Source organism: Micromys minutus (genome assembly GCF_963924665.1).
Source record: "Micromys minutus genome assembly, chromosome: 11".
Classification (NCBI taxonomy): Eukaryota; Metazoa; Chordata; class Mammalia; order Rodentia; family Muridae; genus Micromys; species Micromys minutus.
The window spans coordinates 42,365,725-42,381,555 of NC_137980.1; the positions used below are offsets into that span (position 1 = coordinate 42,365,725).

A 15,831-nucleotide genomic window follows, 5' to 3' on the forward strand; every position below is an offset into this window, starting at 1 on the left:
ACATCACTGTCTGGCCCCTGGGGTCACAGAGCACCTGTGGTCCCACTGAGTCAGAACCCACTCCTCCCCTCAAGAAGGAAAAGTGCCTTCTGTCAGAGAGAAGGGGTCTTCCCGTCCTGTACTCCCAGGCCCCTGAGTCTCTGCCCTCACACCCTGGAGGCCTCCTGCCTTGGCCCTGATGGTCCTGTCTGATGGCTGTCCTCCCTTTCCTCTGTTCCCCAGCTTCTTTCCACAGTGTGATGTGGTGAATTTTGGCTCCTGGTTCATCTTCGCCTTCCCTCTCATGCTGCTGTTCCTACTGGTGGGCTGGCTCTGGATCTCCTTCCTCTATGGTGGATTAAGCTGGAGGTATGTAGAACCTTCTAGAGGGCTGGTGGGAAAGCCCAGACTTCCTCGATAAGCCCCACCTGTTGCTCTTTGAACAAAGAAAAAGTGACTCTGGTTTAGAGGATAGCTGGGACCAGTTAGTTGATGGTGTCGAACCAAGACATAATCATGTTTTATTTACCTTTATGGCTTCTTTTTTTGCTTACAATGATGGCTGTGTGTGTGTGTGTGTGTGTGTGTGTGTGTGTGTGTGTCTGTGTGTGTATCTGTGTGTGTCTGTGTATCTCTGTGTTTGTCTGTGTGTGTGTATATCTGTGTGTGTGTCTGTGTGTGTGTGTCTGTGTGTGTGTGTCTGTGCATGCTCACATGTGTGTGAATGAGCACAGATGTGCACACTGCATACCTGCCTGCTTATGTTTGGGGGTACACACATGTTCACAAATGTGTGTTGAGGTTAGAAGACGTCTGTGCCATTCTTCAGGCACAGTTGATCCTTTTGTTTTCCTTTTTTGTTTTTATTTATCTATTTTTTTAAAAAACAGGATCCCTCGTTGGCCTAGAATTCACTAAATAGGCTAGAGTGACTGACCAGCGAACTCCAGGGATTAGCTTTGTTTCTGCATCCTTAGCATTGGTATTAAAATCACACAGCACTGTGCCCAGCTTCGTCAGATGTGTCCTAGGGGTCAAACTCGGGTCCTTGTGTGCTGATAAGGCAAGAACTCCCCTGCTGAGCTCTCTTCCAGCCCAAGAGTTGACACTTATCTTTTATTTAAGAGCATGACATGAAGTTTGATGTTTACACTGTTGTCTGTTTATTTTGTTCATGGTTCCTAAAATCAGGCCCAGGGCCTTGTACATATCAGGGAAACACTTCGTCCTTGAGCTATAACCCCTCCCTTGTCTTTTTAAGATGGTCTCACTAGATAACCTTCCTCCTGTCCCATTTGTGGATTAGGGTATATGCCACCACAAGTGGCTGGAAATCCATTTCTTTAATGAAAGTGGTTAGTCTATTTTTAAGAAAAGCCATGAACTGTGAGCCAGGTGCTGTGCAGATATAAGTGAGGATTAGGGGTTAATGAAAGCCGGAACTGAGCTGGGGGAGGCAGCCATTGCTCAGTAATTATCTGACCCAATGCCCTGGACCTTGACTAGATCCTTGGTGGAAAGGGACCGATGGGATCCACTTTGGAGCTGAGGTGTAAACACTTTGAACACAGAGAGGTGCCCACAGGATGCTTCTGGTCTCGAGAACCTTCCAAGCTCCTGATGGCAGAAGCCCATCAACTGGGAAAGCATAGCCAGACTTAGCCACATGGTCAGGGTCCCAATCTCTCTCTCTCTCTCTCTCTCTCTCTCTCTCTCTCTCTCTCTCTCTCTGCAAAACTGGACTCTGCCATCTCTTCATCCTTCCCAGCTCTTACTTCTGTCCCTTGTAGACCTGTAGACAAAGTCACCTACAGCTGGGAGAGACCCTCAGTGAGGGGTGTGGGCGAGATGCTGGGAAGGAGGTGGAGCCAAGATCCCTTCGTCTCTGTTGTGTGACTAGAACCCATGGAACCAAGGGAAAAAATGCAGGTAGAGGGAAGCATCAAGAGAGATTTCTGAGGGGCAACAGGACATTTCTGTTCAGTCCCATGACTCCGTCTTTACTCAGCAGATGGCTTCTAAGCCTGTGTGCCCAACAGCCATAGGTGCTGAGGTCTGAATCCTCGGCAAGGCAGAGGCTGACTGTGGCTGTGGGGAGCTTACACTCTGGGTCAAGGGGACTCAGTAAGCAACAGAGCACAGTGCAGTTTCCAGCAAGCACCGGAGCCTGCAGCCTAACCTGCAGGCCAGGAGCTCAATCCCAGGGAAGCAATGGTTGAGCTGGGACTTGGGTGGTGAGCAGAGTTAACCGAGGAAGGAAGAGCATTGTGGGGAGCTCGAAGAGAAAGTGCAAAGGTCCCAGGGCTGGGGTAGCAAGGGATATTTTGAGGCTGATAGAAGGCTAAGCAGCTGGAAACAAGAAGAGGGGATGCGAGAGAGCCAAGGCCAGGAAACCAGACGAGGACTTGTACCGAGGAATGATTTCGATCTGGTGGCCACAGAAAGGGCATTTGGAAACATTTTGGTTCTCAGTTGTAAAGGGCTACTGGACTCTCCTGGGTGGAGACCAGAGGTTCCACTTAACGTTCTCACACGTACAGGCCATCGCCAGAACAAAGAATTATCCAACCCTTTCCAAACGTAAGGAGCCCTGAGTTGGGTTGTTGAGAGCTTTGTGGGGCTTTGGTCTCCACATGAGATAGCCAGTGTGGGTGGCTTTTCTTTGTTTATTTCTTGGTTCCTTGTTTTGCTTTTTTTGTTTTTTGTTTTTTGTTTTTTTGAGACAGACACTATTCAGTCCTGACTAGCCTGGAGCTCACTGTGTAGACCAGACTACCCCAGAACTTAGAGATCCACTCGCCTTTGCTTCCTGAATACTGGAACTAAAGGCGTGTATTATCACTCCTGAATGGGTTGGGTTTTTTCAAAAAAAAAAAAAAAGTTTCTCCAATTTGAAAGGATAATACATACACGTAGCTCAGAAATCAAAACAGCACAAAGCTGTGTGTGGTGGTGACTCTTCAGTCCCTTTCCCAGACGGTTCTCAATTCCAGCAGATTAGCAATGAACACCAACTGTCAGAGGCTAACCCTCTGTCAACTAGACACCCAGACACACCGCTTTTAAGCCATAACTTTCCATGTTTGTTCCCATGGGCTTATGACCATGTTACAGCTTAAAATGCACCCGGACAACTTTAAAGTCCCTGTGATCATCATTAGACCTAACAGTCTAAAGTCTTCACTGTGAGCTTACACGTGTCCACATGTAACTCTACCTAGTTCAAAGAAAGTAGAAGTCGGGCAAAAAAAAAAAAAAAATAGAATAATCAAACTAAAGTCAAACTAAAATCCAGCAGGGCAAACTAAACACCAAACCCAGAAGCCCCATGCCTGCCACCTGAGGCCCATGTGCAATGGTCCAGGCTCCAGATGGCCAGGCTGCTCCCAGTCCTTCAGCCCGGTAGCACACACTGCTCCTCTCTCAGGACAGCTCCACTCCCTGACAGATGCTCCACGTTCTTCTCATCTCCAGCATCCCTACATCTCTAGCACTGCTGAGGTTGCCCAGTGGTGCTGTCGGCTGGGGAGGGAGCTGGTTCCCTTGGACCACAGTGTGCTAATTCCTATGCTTATTGCTTCGAGACAGTTATCTCTGGTGTGGACACTCACCAGCTTGGGTTTTCTTGCTCTAAGTGAATCTGGGAGCTTTGTCAGCACCCCAGCATACGGCAGGAGGCTTCTCTTCCAGGGCACTGATCTCTGAACCATTAGAAGTGTTTTCTCAGAACTCACCTGAGCAGTTTCCTGCCCTGAAATTTCCTCTGCTGAACATATGAACCCATAACCTCTCAGCCCAGCTTCACCCGGGCACTCTGAATAGAGCAGGATGGAGCCAGATTCTTGGCTAAAATATCACACAAACAGCCCCTCTCCCAGGCGCTGATGGAGTCCTTTTCCCCTGAACCCATCTATGTTTCTCTTAGCATCTTTGTCTTCCAAGCTCCCCCCAGAATGGCCCATTACACTGGGCTTCTTGCATTTAATGGCCTTTCTAGCCTGAAACACCAAAACTTTTCCACATTCTTCCCATATGCCAGTTTCAAAGGCCTAAGAGCCACATGGTCAGGTTTATCACCCCAAAGGCCACGACTTTCAGCATTGAATGCCCTGGTGCAAACAGGAAAAAGCGTTTATTTCAGCTCACAATCCAAGAGCACCTGGCAGGTGTCTTAGTCAGGGTTTCTATTCCTGCACACACATCATGACCAAGAAGCAAGTTGGGGAGGAAAGGGTTTACTCAGCTTACACTTCCACATTGCTGCTCATCACCAAAGGAAGTCAGGACTGGAACTTAAGAAGGTCAGGAAGCAGGAGCTGATGCAGAGGCCATGGAGGAATGTTACTTACTGGCTTGCTTCCCCTGGCTTGCTCAGCCTGCTTTCTTACAGAACCCAGATCTACCAGTCCAGGGATGGCACCACCCACAATGGGCTGGGCCCATCCCCTTGATCACTAGTTGAGAAAATACCTTACAGCTGGATCTCATGGAGGCATTTCCCCAAAGGAGGCTCCTTTCTCTGTGATAACTCCAGCCTGTGTCAAGTTGACACAAAAACCAGCCAGTACAACCGGTCAGCTCACTTCAAATCTATGGTCCACGATTCCCTGCCCAGTTCTGCCTATAATTAAAATTTGTTTCCCAGCTCAGTCAATACAATCAAGGCAGTTTCTCACAGGCATGGCCAGAGGTAGTCCTAAACCCTATCAAGCTGGCAATGGGAACCATCCTGTAGGGAGAACCTAGACAATAAATAAATAAGTAAATTCTTTACAGCATGAAGTATCCTCTAATTCCACAACTAAAATCACATTCCCTGCTGTCACTCCAATCCCACTGACTGACACATCTTGCATGGTGTCTTTCCTATGCTGGTCAGCCAGAGATGCTGCCCTCATCAGGGACTGAATTCTCACCTGTGACAGAGTCTATTTCTGTTCTGTTCCTCTGACATTTTGATTATTCGTGTGTGTGTGTGTGTGTGTGTGTGTGTGTGTGTGTGTGTGTGTGCTTGGCTTGTGGAAGGATTTAAAGTCCAAGAACATAGCCAGTGACATTCAATGATTTTAAAAGCCCACCTGAACCTAAGTTTTGTGAAGTCAGTGTCTTCAGGATGGGCAGGCTGTGGCTGGGCCAGGGCAGGGGACAGGGACGGTAGGTAAGATGCAAATTATCTTTGATCAGCAGGATAGATCAGCAGGTATAGGCACTTGCAACTGAGCCTGACAGCCCGAGTTCAATCCCCAGAACTCACATGGTCGGAGACAATCACCTTCTACAGTTTGTCCCTTGACCTCCACGTATATACCAGGACACTTTCAGGCTCCTATATATAAATAAGTTAATTAATTTTAATTTTAATCTTAAAGCATAAAACAAACACCCCCGCCCCCCGCCGCCCCGTATCCACCACTCAATCTTGCTCTTTCCATCCCAGGGGCTGGAGGAAGAGGAAATCGAAGATACGCGCTGACGCAGAGGACAAGGCTAAAGCTGTGATTCAGGAGGAGCTCCAGAACCTGGGGCCCATCAAGTACGAGGGGCACTGGGGTGAGAGTGAGGAGGCCTTTGGGATTCAGGAGCTTCCTCGAGTGTGTCTGAGTGTGTACCTCAGGCTCAGTGGCTGATCATGGAGGGCAGAAGGTGGATCCTGCCTGGCCCTGGTGCTTCGAGTCCATGGCTGGCTGGCTGACCTCCGGGAGCTGTGGGCCTGGTTAACGCACGTTTCCCAGGGATGAAATCACAGCGCCCCCGGCCAGCCCACCTTCAAGGGTTGGTTTGGCCATCCTTCTTTGTGTGCCTTAAGATTCCATTCCCCAGTTTGCTTCCTCCAGACTTGAGAGTGTCTTTCCACCTCTGTGTACCCTCCTCTGTGTGTCTGGCAGTGTCTGTCCCTGTGCATGCTCCTCTTGGGGTAGCTGTCACGTTCTGTGTGTGTGTGTCAGTCTGTATGATTGTTTCTCTGTGAGTGGGCGCCCCGGCCCCCGTCTCTGGAGGAGACAGAGTCTCTCTATTATGTAGCTCTCTGACTGTCCTGGGACTCACCGTGTAATTCAGGCTGGACTTGAACTCACGGAGATCCATTTTCCTCTGCCTCCTGAGTTCTGGGATTGAAGGTGTGCATCACCATGCCTGGCTGTCCCTCTTCATCTTTATTTCCCTTACCCTTTGCTTCTCTGTCTTTCTTTGGCTCTGTCTGTCCATCCATTCGTCAGTCCATCTGTCTGTCACTGTCTGTCCGGCTTTTCTATAGGATCCTAAACTATTCCCTTAACAATGATAGAACCCTTTGGGGACTCTGGGCAGATGTGAGTCACTTGCCCCCTGAGGCAGCCTCTCTCTAGGCTTCCCTGGGAGTAATTAGCCTCTCTCAGCTTTCTCTGAAGCAGGTCCCTCGATGGGCACCTGTCTGAGTCCAAAGTCACCAGCAGGCCTGCGTCTCTGCACCACAGGTTTGCTGAACAGGCCGTCTTCATCTTGTTCTGCATATTTGCCATCCTCCTCTTCTCCCGGGACCCGAAGTTTATCCCTGGCTGGGCCAGCCTCTTCGCCCCTGGGTGAGATTCTCTGCAGACCCACAGGGCAGGGCTCCGTGGGAGGATCCTGGGGTGAGCAGTATGGAGCTGGAGGGGCAGAAGTCCCTCCCACGAGAGCTTAGGTGGATGCTAACCCTTGGTTTCTCAGGCAACAAGCACTGGGTTAGACAAAACTGGGTTAGAACCCTAGTTCAGCCTTGATGAGCTACGTGACTCAGTGCACCATTTGTGGTGTCAGTCACTCACTGATGGAGCATGTGTCACGTGCTAAGCGTGGGACGGTTGCCATGGGCACAGCAGGCACTAGACAATCAAGTGACTGCAGCTTGGACTGGGTGCATTGGAGAAGTGATGGGCTGACTATAAAACAATGGACTGGATCAGGACTGAATAGTTCTGGAAAGAACGCAAGGCCAGGAATGTGGGTGGGGGACGGTCACAAGTAAGGGTGTGAAACACACTACTAACTACCCTCAGAGAGGTTAACCCCGGATTATCTCACTACTCACATGATCGCAATGCCTGCACCAGGTTTGCACGCAGAAAAGTGGCCCCACGTATGGTGTGGGATTGGCCCAGCCCCCTCCATCTTCCTGCCTTTTCAAACATTAGGCATGAGCTATAAGAGTTAGCAATAAGCTCTGGGCTTCCCTTGAGTTCAGAGCTGGAAAAATCAGGGTACAAGCCCACCCTCTCCAAAGACCTTGGTTTGATCTTAAGCAAGTCATTTCTGCCTTCTGAATGTCCCCAAACCTACCCTGAAGGCCTCATGTCTACCAAGCTCCCACAAAGACACGGTGAATTCTTAAAATGTGGAAGCTGGGTTTGGAGGAGCTGTGAGGCTAGTGGACCTGGGCTTGGCAGGCATGGGCGGCAGGCATGGGTGGCTGCCTCTCTGGCGGTGAACTACCTGTGCCAGGAAGAACCCAAGCAGAAGCTAGACACACACACACGCATACCAACCAGGCTCTTATGGGGTCTGTTAGGAAAAAGATGAAGACAGTGGAGGGGAATATGCTCCATGGAGGTGCGGTGAGGCATGGAGGGGTGGGCAAGGGGGGGGGTGCCGCTGAGGGATCCGTGTTGGGAATTCCTTTCCCTTGAGGGACCAGCACACAACGATATAGTACAAAATAAAGTTTATTCAGGGCATGGGGGAGTTAAGAGGGTAGTAGAGGCAGAGAGAGAGAAGAGAGAGAGAGAAAAGAGGAGTGGAGAAGTAGAGGTCGGCCATGAGCATGTGGAGAGAGGGGGAGAAGGGAATGTGGGAGGAAGGGTAAGGGGGGGAAGCAAGAGAGGGAGAGCAAAGAGCCAAAACATAAGAGAGAGAGAGGAGGGGGCAAGCAGTCCCTTTTATAGTGTCAGGTAACTGGGTCGGAGCATACCTGGCTGTTGTCCGGTAACTGAGGGGTGGGGTTTACAGAATCCCAACAGGGTCCAAATGATTCCTATGCGCTCTCAAATTCCTCTCTTTGGAGAGTCCCTGTTCTAGGTTCTTAGATCAGGAGGACAAGCTTTTGTTTGGCATCTGTAAAATTCCCTAGAGCATCCTGGATAATGGCTTGGGCCTCCCTTGTAGCCACGTCTGACCTGGGCACAAAGCAGAATGCTGGACCCACAGCCCCCGTGTCCCTTGCAGCAGACTATGAGTGGGTAGCGTCTCCCAGTCTGCAGCTCTGCTTTTACAAGTCTGCCAGTCCACGGCCTGTCAGGAGACAGAGTGACAGGCTTGTGGCCTTCTCCTTGCAGGTTTGTTTCAGATGCTGTCACCGGTGTGGCCATTGTCACCATCCTATTCTTCTTCCCTTCCCAGAAGCCCTCCCTTAAGTGGTGGTTTGACTTCAAAGGTAAGATGCTCAGGGCTGGCTGGAATCTGGGGCTTGATAAGGACTGGGGACTGCCAAGGGGACTGGGCTAGGACAGGAACTAATAGTTTCAGTCCTTGGGCAAGCAAGATTCAGCAGCTGTGTGTTGACCCTTCCCCTCCCCCTCCTCTTCTCTTCTCTTTCTCTCTCTCTCTCTCTCTCTCTCTCTCTCTCTCTCTCTCTCTCTCTCTCTCACACACACACACCTCATGAGCTAAGGACACTTGTCACGTTTTCAAGAGGAAAATATTTCCTGAGATGTGACTGGTGTGTGATGCATCTTCCTCCCCAGCATCTTCCTCTCCAGCATCTTCCTCCCCAGTATCTTTCTCCCCAGCATCCCCAGCATCTTCCTCCCCAGCATCTTCCTCCCCAGCATCTTCACAGTACTCCAGCCTACGCCATCCCCACCTGTGGCAGCCACACTCTTTGGAGTCTTTCCTGTTCTGGCTCTCTGGTCCCCATCCATTCTTCCAAACTTAAGGGCCTTGGAGTGTGGCCTGTTCTTATTTGGGCAGTGTCTGCCAGGAGTCCTCTTGTAGCAACTTGGACTCCTGACAGGACTTTGACCTGTTGGCTCTTAGTCTAGCATCTGTCCCCTACATCCTGCACTGTGCAGAGGCACCACAGAGGACCCCTACCCACTCTCTTTCCACCTTGCTTTGTGGCCTCCACTAAGGCCCCAGAGTCTCTGGGCCTGGCTCCTCACTTACATAGTCATGGATCCTGTGGATGCCTTGCCTCTGGTGTTGGCTGTTTGATAGATATGGCTTGCAAACTCTAATGCCTCTAGAGAGAGCATTTTGGTTCAGCTGACTGGTAGCAGGAAAGTATAGCTCACAGGACACGTGGCTTCCTAGTCCATTGCTCTGTCACGTCTTTGAAACAAAGGACAGATTCCATCCCTTAAGGACACTGATGCATCTCATTTAATTGTCAATATTGGAATAGGGCCTTGGTAACAGGGCACTGTGCTGTGGTTGATAAGTGGATGATAATGATGCTTAAGATGGTGCTGCTGCTGCTGCTGCTGGTGGTGGTGATGATGGTGAGGATGGTAAGGACAATGATGTTGATGGTGGTGATGATGGTGAAGACCATGCTGCTGATGGTGGTGGTGGTGGTGGTGATGATGGTGGTGATGATGGTGAGGACCATGCTGCTGATGGTGGTGGTGGTGGTGGTGATGATGGTGGTGATGATGGTGAAGACCATGCTGATGATGGTGGTGGTGGTGAGGATGATGATGGTGAGGATGATGGCAAGGATGACTCTTTTTTTCTCCGCTGCCCAACTAGTTCTTCGTCCAGTCTGCCTGGCTTACTCAGCTGCATCATTCAGAGCTCTTCCCAAATGCTACCTCCCTGGAGAAGCCCTCCTTGATTACAGCATCACTCTCTGTTCTCTTATGTAGTTGTTCCTTATAACACATTATTTTCCAACACTGAGCTATATTTATTTATTATGTGTCTTGCCCGGGGAATGTCTGCTCTCCAGGGAAAGAGTTGGTCTTCATTACACGTTCTGTGTTTGTGATGTCAAGAAGAGCACCAAGCACATGGCTGACATGTGGGGTGTATTTGTCAGACAGAGAACAAAGGCTCGGTATGACCCCCTCACACTCCTGAGTCCTCCTCACAGAGATTGAGTCACTGGCCCAAGGCACCCACTTGCAGGGAATGCTAACTTGGTGCCCTGAGTCTGGCTGTCTCCTGCCTTTGGTCCACACTGCAGGTTTCTCTCAACCGTGGATCTGGCCTTCAGATCCTCACTCATCTCCCTCCAACCCCAGGGCCCGCTATTGACTGCTCACGACCCCACTGCAGCCACTGCTGTCCAGCCCCATTTCCAGGAAATAGACACCACCCCACAATGCACTGGGCTCAAGAACCCTGGTGTCGATTTTTCTGTTTCCTTCCTCTTTTGGCCCTTTGTTTTTTTGGGTTTTTTGTTTTGTTTTGTTTTGTTTTGTTTTGAGTATGGGTATTTGACCCCAAAAGGCCAAACCCACCACTTCTCCTGGGTCCTCGGGCCCCCACAGCCCCTGGGCCTGCAGCACCCAGGCCTCCTGGGCTGCAGTCTGAGACACAGAAAGCTGTACAGAGGCCCACTCTCTCTGGGAGAATGGGTATTCAAAACCAAAGTGCCAAAACCACTTGTCCTGGGTCCACAGTCCCCACATTCAAACACTGAGAAAAGTCTTTTATCTTGTAAATAAGAATAAAAATAGCCCTCAGCCAGGAAGGCTGGTGAGACATTTAAACAGGGCCCTGGGGAGCCTTGGGTCTAGAATATTCTTAACGCTAAGAGCCTTGAAGATTGTTTCCATTCCAATTAGAATGAGGTGCTGGGGCTCTCCCTAAATTCCAAAACAAAAAGCAACAAACAAACAAACAAACAAAAAGCCGATGTTAGAAATAGACTTAGCTTTCCCGGGGTCCCTGAAAGTCCCCACAAAGACGAAGTTCCGGTGCTGGCATTCCCAAGCCAAGCAGTCCCAAAGCCAAAGCCAACTGGGTCCTTTTCTCTACCTAGCTCCCAACTCGGAGCCAGAGCCTCTGCTGAGCTGGAAGAAGGCCCAGGAGACAGTGCCCTGGAATATCATCCTTCTCCTGGGAGGTGGCTTTGCCATGGCCAAAGGCTGTGAGGTGAGAGCTTGGGTGACCTGGGGCAGTGGACCAGAAGCGGGAGGACTGTGGCCAGGGAGGAGCAGGGTGTGTGCGGGGAGGAAGGAGAGGGCTGCTGAGCGCGGAGAGAGTGGAGGCTCTGGGCAGACAGGAGTGGGGGCTGTGAGGTGGATGAGCCACTGCTGTGGGCACTGGGAGAAACAGGCTTCGCCAGGGAGGAGGGGCTCCTGTGGCAAGGGAGAAGCCAGAAAAGAATGGGACTGTGAAAAGGAAGGGGGAGTTCTGTAGCCCAGGAGGCCTGGGTGTTGCAGACCCAGGATCTGTGAAGATTGTGGACCCAGGAGAAGCAGTTTGGGGCCTGCTGCTGAGTAGGCCTGGAGCTATAGGCCTGGAAGCTACGGCCAGTCTTGTACCGCAGCTCCAGGCAGGGAGCAGGTGAGGAGACAGCCAAGCCCTGCTCCCCAAGTTAGGACAACTCTTGGTTCTAGCCTGTGGGTCTACCTTCAGTGCCTGGTGCTGTAGAAAGGGGGGTGAGGTCTGATCCAGCCCCTGGGGTCCCACAATAGGTGTGCAGCAAGGGTGACCCAGAGCACATGAGTCACCCCACTTCTGACATAGAACCCTGGGGAGACCTCCCCATAAACCTCTGAGTCAGATGCTGCTGTTACCCCATTCAGTGCAAGAAAGCCAGGACACAGAGAGGTGAACTGAGTTGCCTAAGGTCACACAGCTAAGGAGGTTGGACTCAAATCCAGGCATCTGATGCCGAATTCTGTGGCCTTGACCCCAGTGACATGAGTGTTGGATATTGATGGTCATTCTCAATGCTATTCTATTAAACCCAGATCTGTGAGAAGAAAGTCCAATTCCACAACTGCCCGATTGAAGCCAGCTGTATTTTAGAGTTGTGCCTGGGACTGGGCAGCTGGCTGTCTCACCCCAAGTCAAGATTTTAGTGAGCATCTCCTCACTCACTGGCTTTTTGGGGGTCCCTTTTATGGGGTGATCATATACCATGCTGTAGGCGGTCATGGGTATTAATCAAGATACCTTGAAAATGTGTTTTGTTTTGATTTTTTTTTCTTTTGTAAGGCAAAGGGTGATCATACATCACGGGGGTCACAAGATCAGAAAAGGTTAAAAAACATATTTCTGAGCGCATTAGGTTTAGGAACTAGAAAATCATTCTTGTAAGGTATGGAGAATGAATAACAATGTGGCTCCTTAGCAACAATGTGGCTCCTGTTTTGATTTGGCCATTTCTGAGCTCAGAGGCAGGCTGGGACCAAGGTAGACACCACCCAGGTAGTGAAGCTCCCAGGAGTGATTTCAAGTTTGTCTACTTTCAGCTTCACTCTTGTTCTCCTGGGAGGTCAGGGTCAGCTGACCCCGACACCAGCAGTGCAACTGAGGCATCATCTCACTTAATCCCTACCCCTGGCCCAAGGATGGAAGCAACATTTTTATCCCCATTTTACAGATAGGAAAAGTGAGGCTGTGGATAATTAAGTCTCCAGGAGCCCTTCAGAGGGGCAGTGACCCAAACTGAACTTGGTTCTGAGATCTAGAAGTGTCATTGCACCCTCTAAAGAGCTTGCATGCCAGGCTTTGGAAAACCCCTGACTCGCAGCTGCTATCCTGGCCCCGCCCACCCCATCTTATTCCATCCCAGTTTACTCCAGTCCATCCCATCCCATTCCAGTCCATGAGGCAGGGTCTCTTGTCTGACATCAAACTCATAGCCAAGGATGACCTTGAGCTCCTGATCCTCCCACCTCTGCCCCCCACCTCCCGGAGTCTGGGATTACCGGCATCTGCCGTCACGTCTGTTTTATGCAGTGCTAGGGATCAAACCCAGGATATCATGCATCTGAGGTATGTCCTCAGCTGCTGTCCCCATTTTAGAGACAGAAGCAACCGATTGCTAACACTGTTTGCTTAGCCAGGGGAGGGCGGCACCAAGAGATTCCAGGCCTGGCACGTGAGAATCGGGCTCCGCCTCGGGCAAAGGATGTCTTGGAAATAGGGAGGGCCGGAATGCCTTCTCATGTGGTGAACCTGGGAAGGCTTACTGGAGGAAGTAGCATATTATCCCATTCTGGTCAGGCCGTGTAGTGGGACCAGACTGTTTCCATTAGAATTAGAAAATGTATGACCTTGGTCAAGTTACTAAATCTTCTGGGTCCCAATTTTCCCCATCTGTAAAATGGGAATGACGGGGCAGCCACTTGCTAGCATTGTCTAATATAACCTAATGTTATAAGGTGAGCCCATACTTAGGACACAGCCTGATGTGGTTTGCTATTTGGATTGGACATTAGAGAAAAGGGCCAGTGGAGGGTAACCGGGAGGCTTGGGCCTACACAATTCAGTGGCTGGGGTTCATTTTGCTACAGTGACTGGCATAGCCTGGACCTGGGACAGGAGCTGCTGGAGACCCTGTACCCCAGAAGATTCTCCAAGCTAGGGGATTGGTGGAGAGGCACTGCCTCTGGGGCTGGGATGCAGGGCCATAGTGCATGCTGGGAGGCCAGTGCTGGGCAGTAAGCCAGGGTTTCCATTCAGTGAAGCCTTTGTCTACCAGCTGCCCCTCACCCCAGCCTCTGTCCCTAGGCGGCATAATCTGGTCCAGGAGCCACCAAGAAGCTTGTGACACATCTTGGCTTCTGGACCCTGTCCAGGGCCTTCATTAGGTTGCATCGGGCTGCCCAAGGCTTGAGGATTCCTGGGTGGATGATAGGTGGTCCTGGGCTTGTGGCTTCCTCAGGTCACCTGTTGCAGAGCACAGACAAACACCCCATATGCTACAGTGCTGGGCAGAAGGCTTCCCTGAGCCTCCATGGAGCCATACACATCCAGCCCCTGCCTTCCTCCCTGCCAGTGTACACACCTCCTCCTTGCTTCTCCCTGCAGCTCAATGGCCTCGTGCTCAGCCCCATCAGACTCATTTCCACCCCAGGACTGTTCTAATGACGTCTCACTGTTATCTGAGTACCTCATGATGTAAATCACATCTTTTTTTCTAAGTATTTATTTATTATAAGTACACTGTAGCTGTTCTCAGACTCACCAGAAGAGGGCATCAGATCCCATTGCAGATGGTTGTGAGCCACCATGTGGTTGCTAGGATTTGAACTCAGGACCTCTGGAAGAGCAGTCAGTGCTCTTAACCACTGAGCCACCTCTCCAACCCCCTGGGAATCACATCTTATAAACAAATCCACCAGGCTCCAGGAGTCAGAGGCGGTCAGTCACAGAGGTGGACAGAGAGATATGCTCCTGCCGTCAGCCAATTTCTGCTGGAAATCACAATTGCTTTTTATGTGTGACTTGTTAATAGTGACGTGAGCCTACCAAAACGACTAAGACTCAGAGCCTGAGTCAGAGCACATCTGTTAGTTCTATTCTAGTCAGGGTTACTGCTGCTGTGGTGAAACACCATGGCCAAAGGAACTTGGGGAGGCAAGGGTTTATTTCAACTTATACTTCAGGAAGTAGTCTGCCACTGAGCAAACCCAAAACAGAAACTCACACAGGGCAGGAACCTGGAGTCAGGAACTGATGCAGAGGCCATGAAGGGATGCTGCTTCCTGGCTTGCTCCCCATGGCTTGCTCAGCCTGCTTTCTTATAGAACCCAGAAATAGCAGCCCAGGGATGGCCCCACCCACAATGGGCTAAGTCCTCCCCACTCCCCTGCCGTCACTAATTGAGAAAATGCCTTACAGTTTGGAAGCATTTTCTTGATTGAGTTTTCCTCCTTTCAGATAATTCTAGCTTGTGTCAAGTTGACATGAAACCAGCCAGCACAAGCTCCTTGTGTCTCAATTTCTTCGACAATGAAATGGGAAAGATTGTACCCCCTCCTTCGTGCATGGTTTTAGAAATTAAGTTAATATTAACAAAGTGCTTGGGGAAACACCCAACATGGAGGAGAACACTCTAGTGCTCATCAAATTACTTAAAAAATAACAAGTCCTTTCCTGCGTCATTGTTATAGACTCTTACTAATCCTCAGAGTCACTTAAAGAAGTGTAGGAACAGAGATGTTAGGTCACTTATCTAAGGTCACAGAGCTCTCTTATGTGCTACAATGGTTAAATGCTCTCAATCTCTCTTGCTCTCTCTCTCTCTCTCTCTCTCTCTCTCTCTCTCACACACACACACACACACACACACACACACTCACAAACATATGCACACACACACATACACACACACTCATATATATAAACACATACACTCACATACATATACACACATACACACACAGTCACACACATTCACATACACAAACACACACACTCACACACACATTTACATACATATACTTATACACACACACTCACACACATACACACATACACACTCACAAACATATACATACACATTCACATGCATACATATACACACACACACACACATACACATACACGCACTCACACATACACACACACACACTCACACACAGAGCGGCCTTCTCTTTACTCAAGCTTGCTTTGTTTCTTCTAAGAATTAGTTTGCTGAGCTGAATTGCCTCCTGTGTTTTCTGAGGCCCTTAGAGAGATTTCCCAGGACCCCAGTGTTACATTCTTGCGCCTTGATTAGGTTTGTTTTCTCTGCCACTCAGAGACTGAAAAGGCAGGGGGGAAATTGAACTGGACAAGTAGCAGCAGGGAAAATCTCAAACACAGAGTTAGTCGGGAAAAGAAATTTTGGAGGGTTTTTTAGGGTTGAGAAACACTCATGTATACATACAAAGAGAGAGAGAGAGAAGCTAAAATGCAGTCTCTCGATGAAGGCTCCGGTTTTAAGGGTCTTTAAGG

General features: G+C 49.9%; 1 protein-coding gene across 2 annotated transcripts in view; it reads left to right on the forward strand.

Annotated features, from left to right (window-relative positions):
* SLC13A3 (solute carrier family 13 member 3) overlaps positions 1-15,831 on the forward strand; it is a gene marked incomplete at both ends in the record, with an annotated part of 63,487 nt that overhangs the window by 39,212 nt on the left and 8,444 nt on the right. Inside the window, 5 exons of one of the 2 annotated variants that reach the window (XM_080924764.1) lie at positions 223-348; positions 5,417-5,512; positions 6,432-6,536; positions 8,265-8,362; positions 10,916-11,028. In XM_080924764.1, the coding sequence (XP_080780890.1) occupies positions 223-348; positions 5,417-5,512; positions 6,432-6,536; positions 8,265-8,362; positions 10,916-11,028 (538 nt within the window). The remainder of the gene's footprint in view (positions 1-222; positions 349-5,416; positions 5,513-6,431; positions 6,537-8,264; positions 8,363-10,915; positions 11,029-15,831) is intronic. The other variant, XM_080924765.1, reaches the window with a different exon arrangement.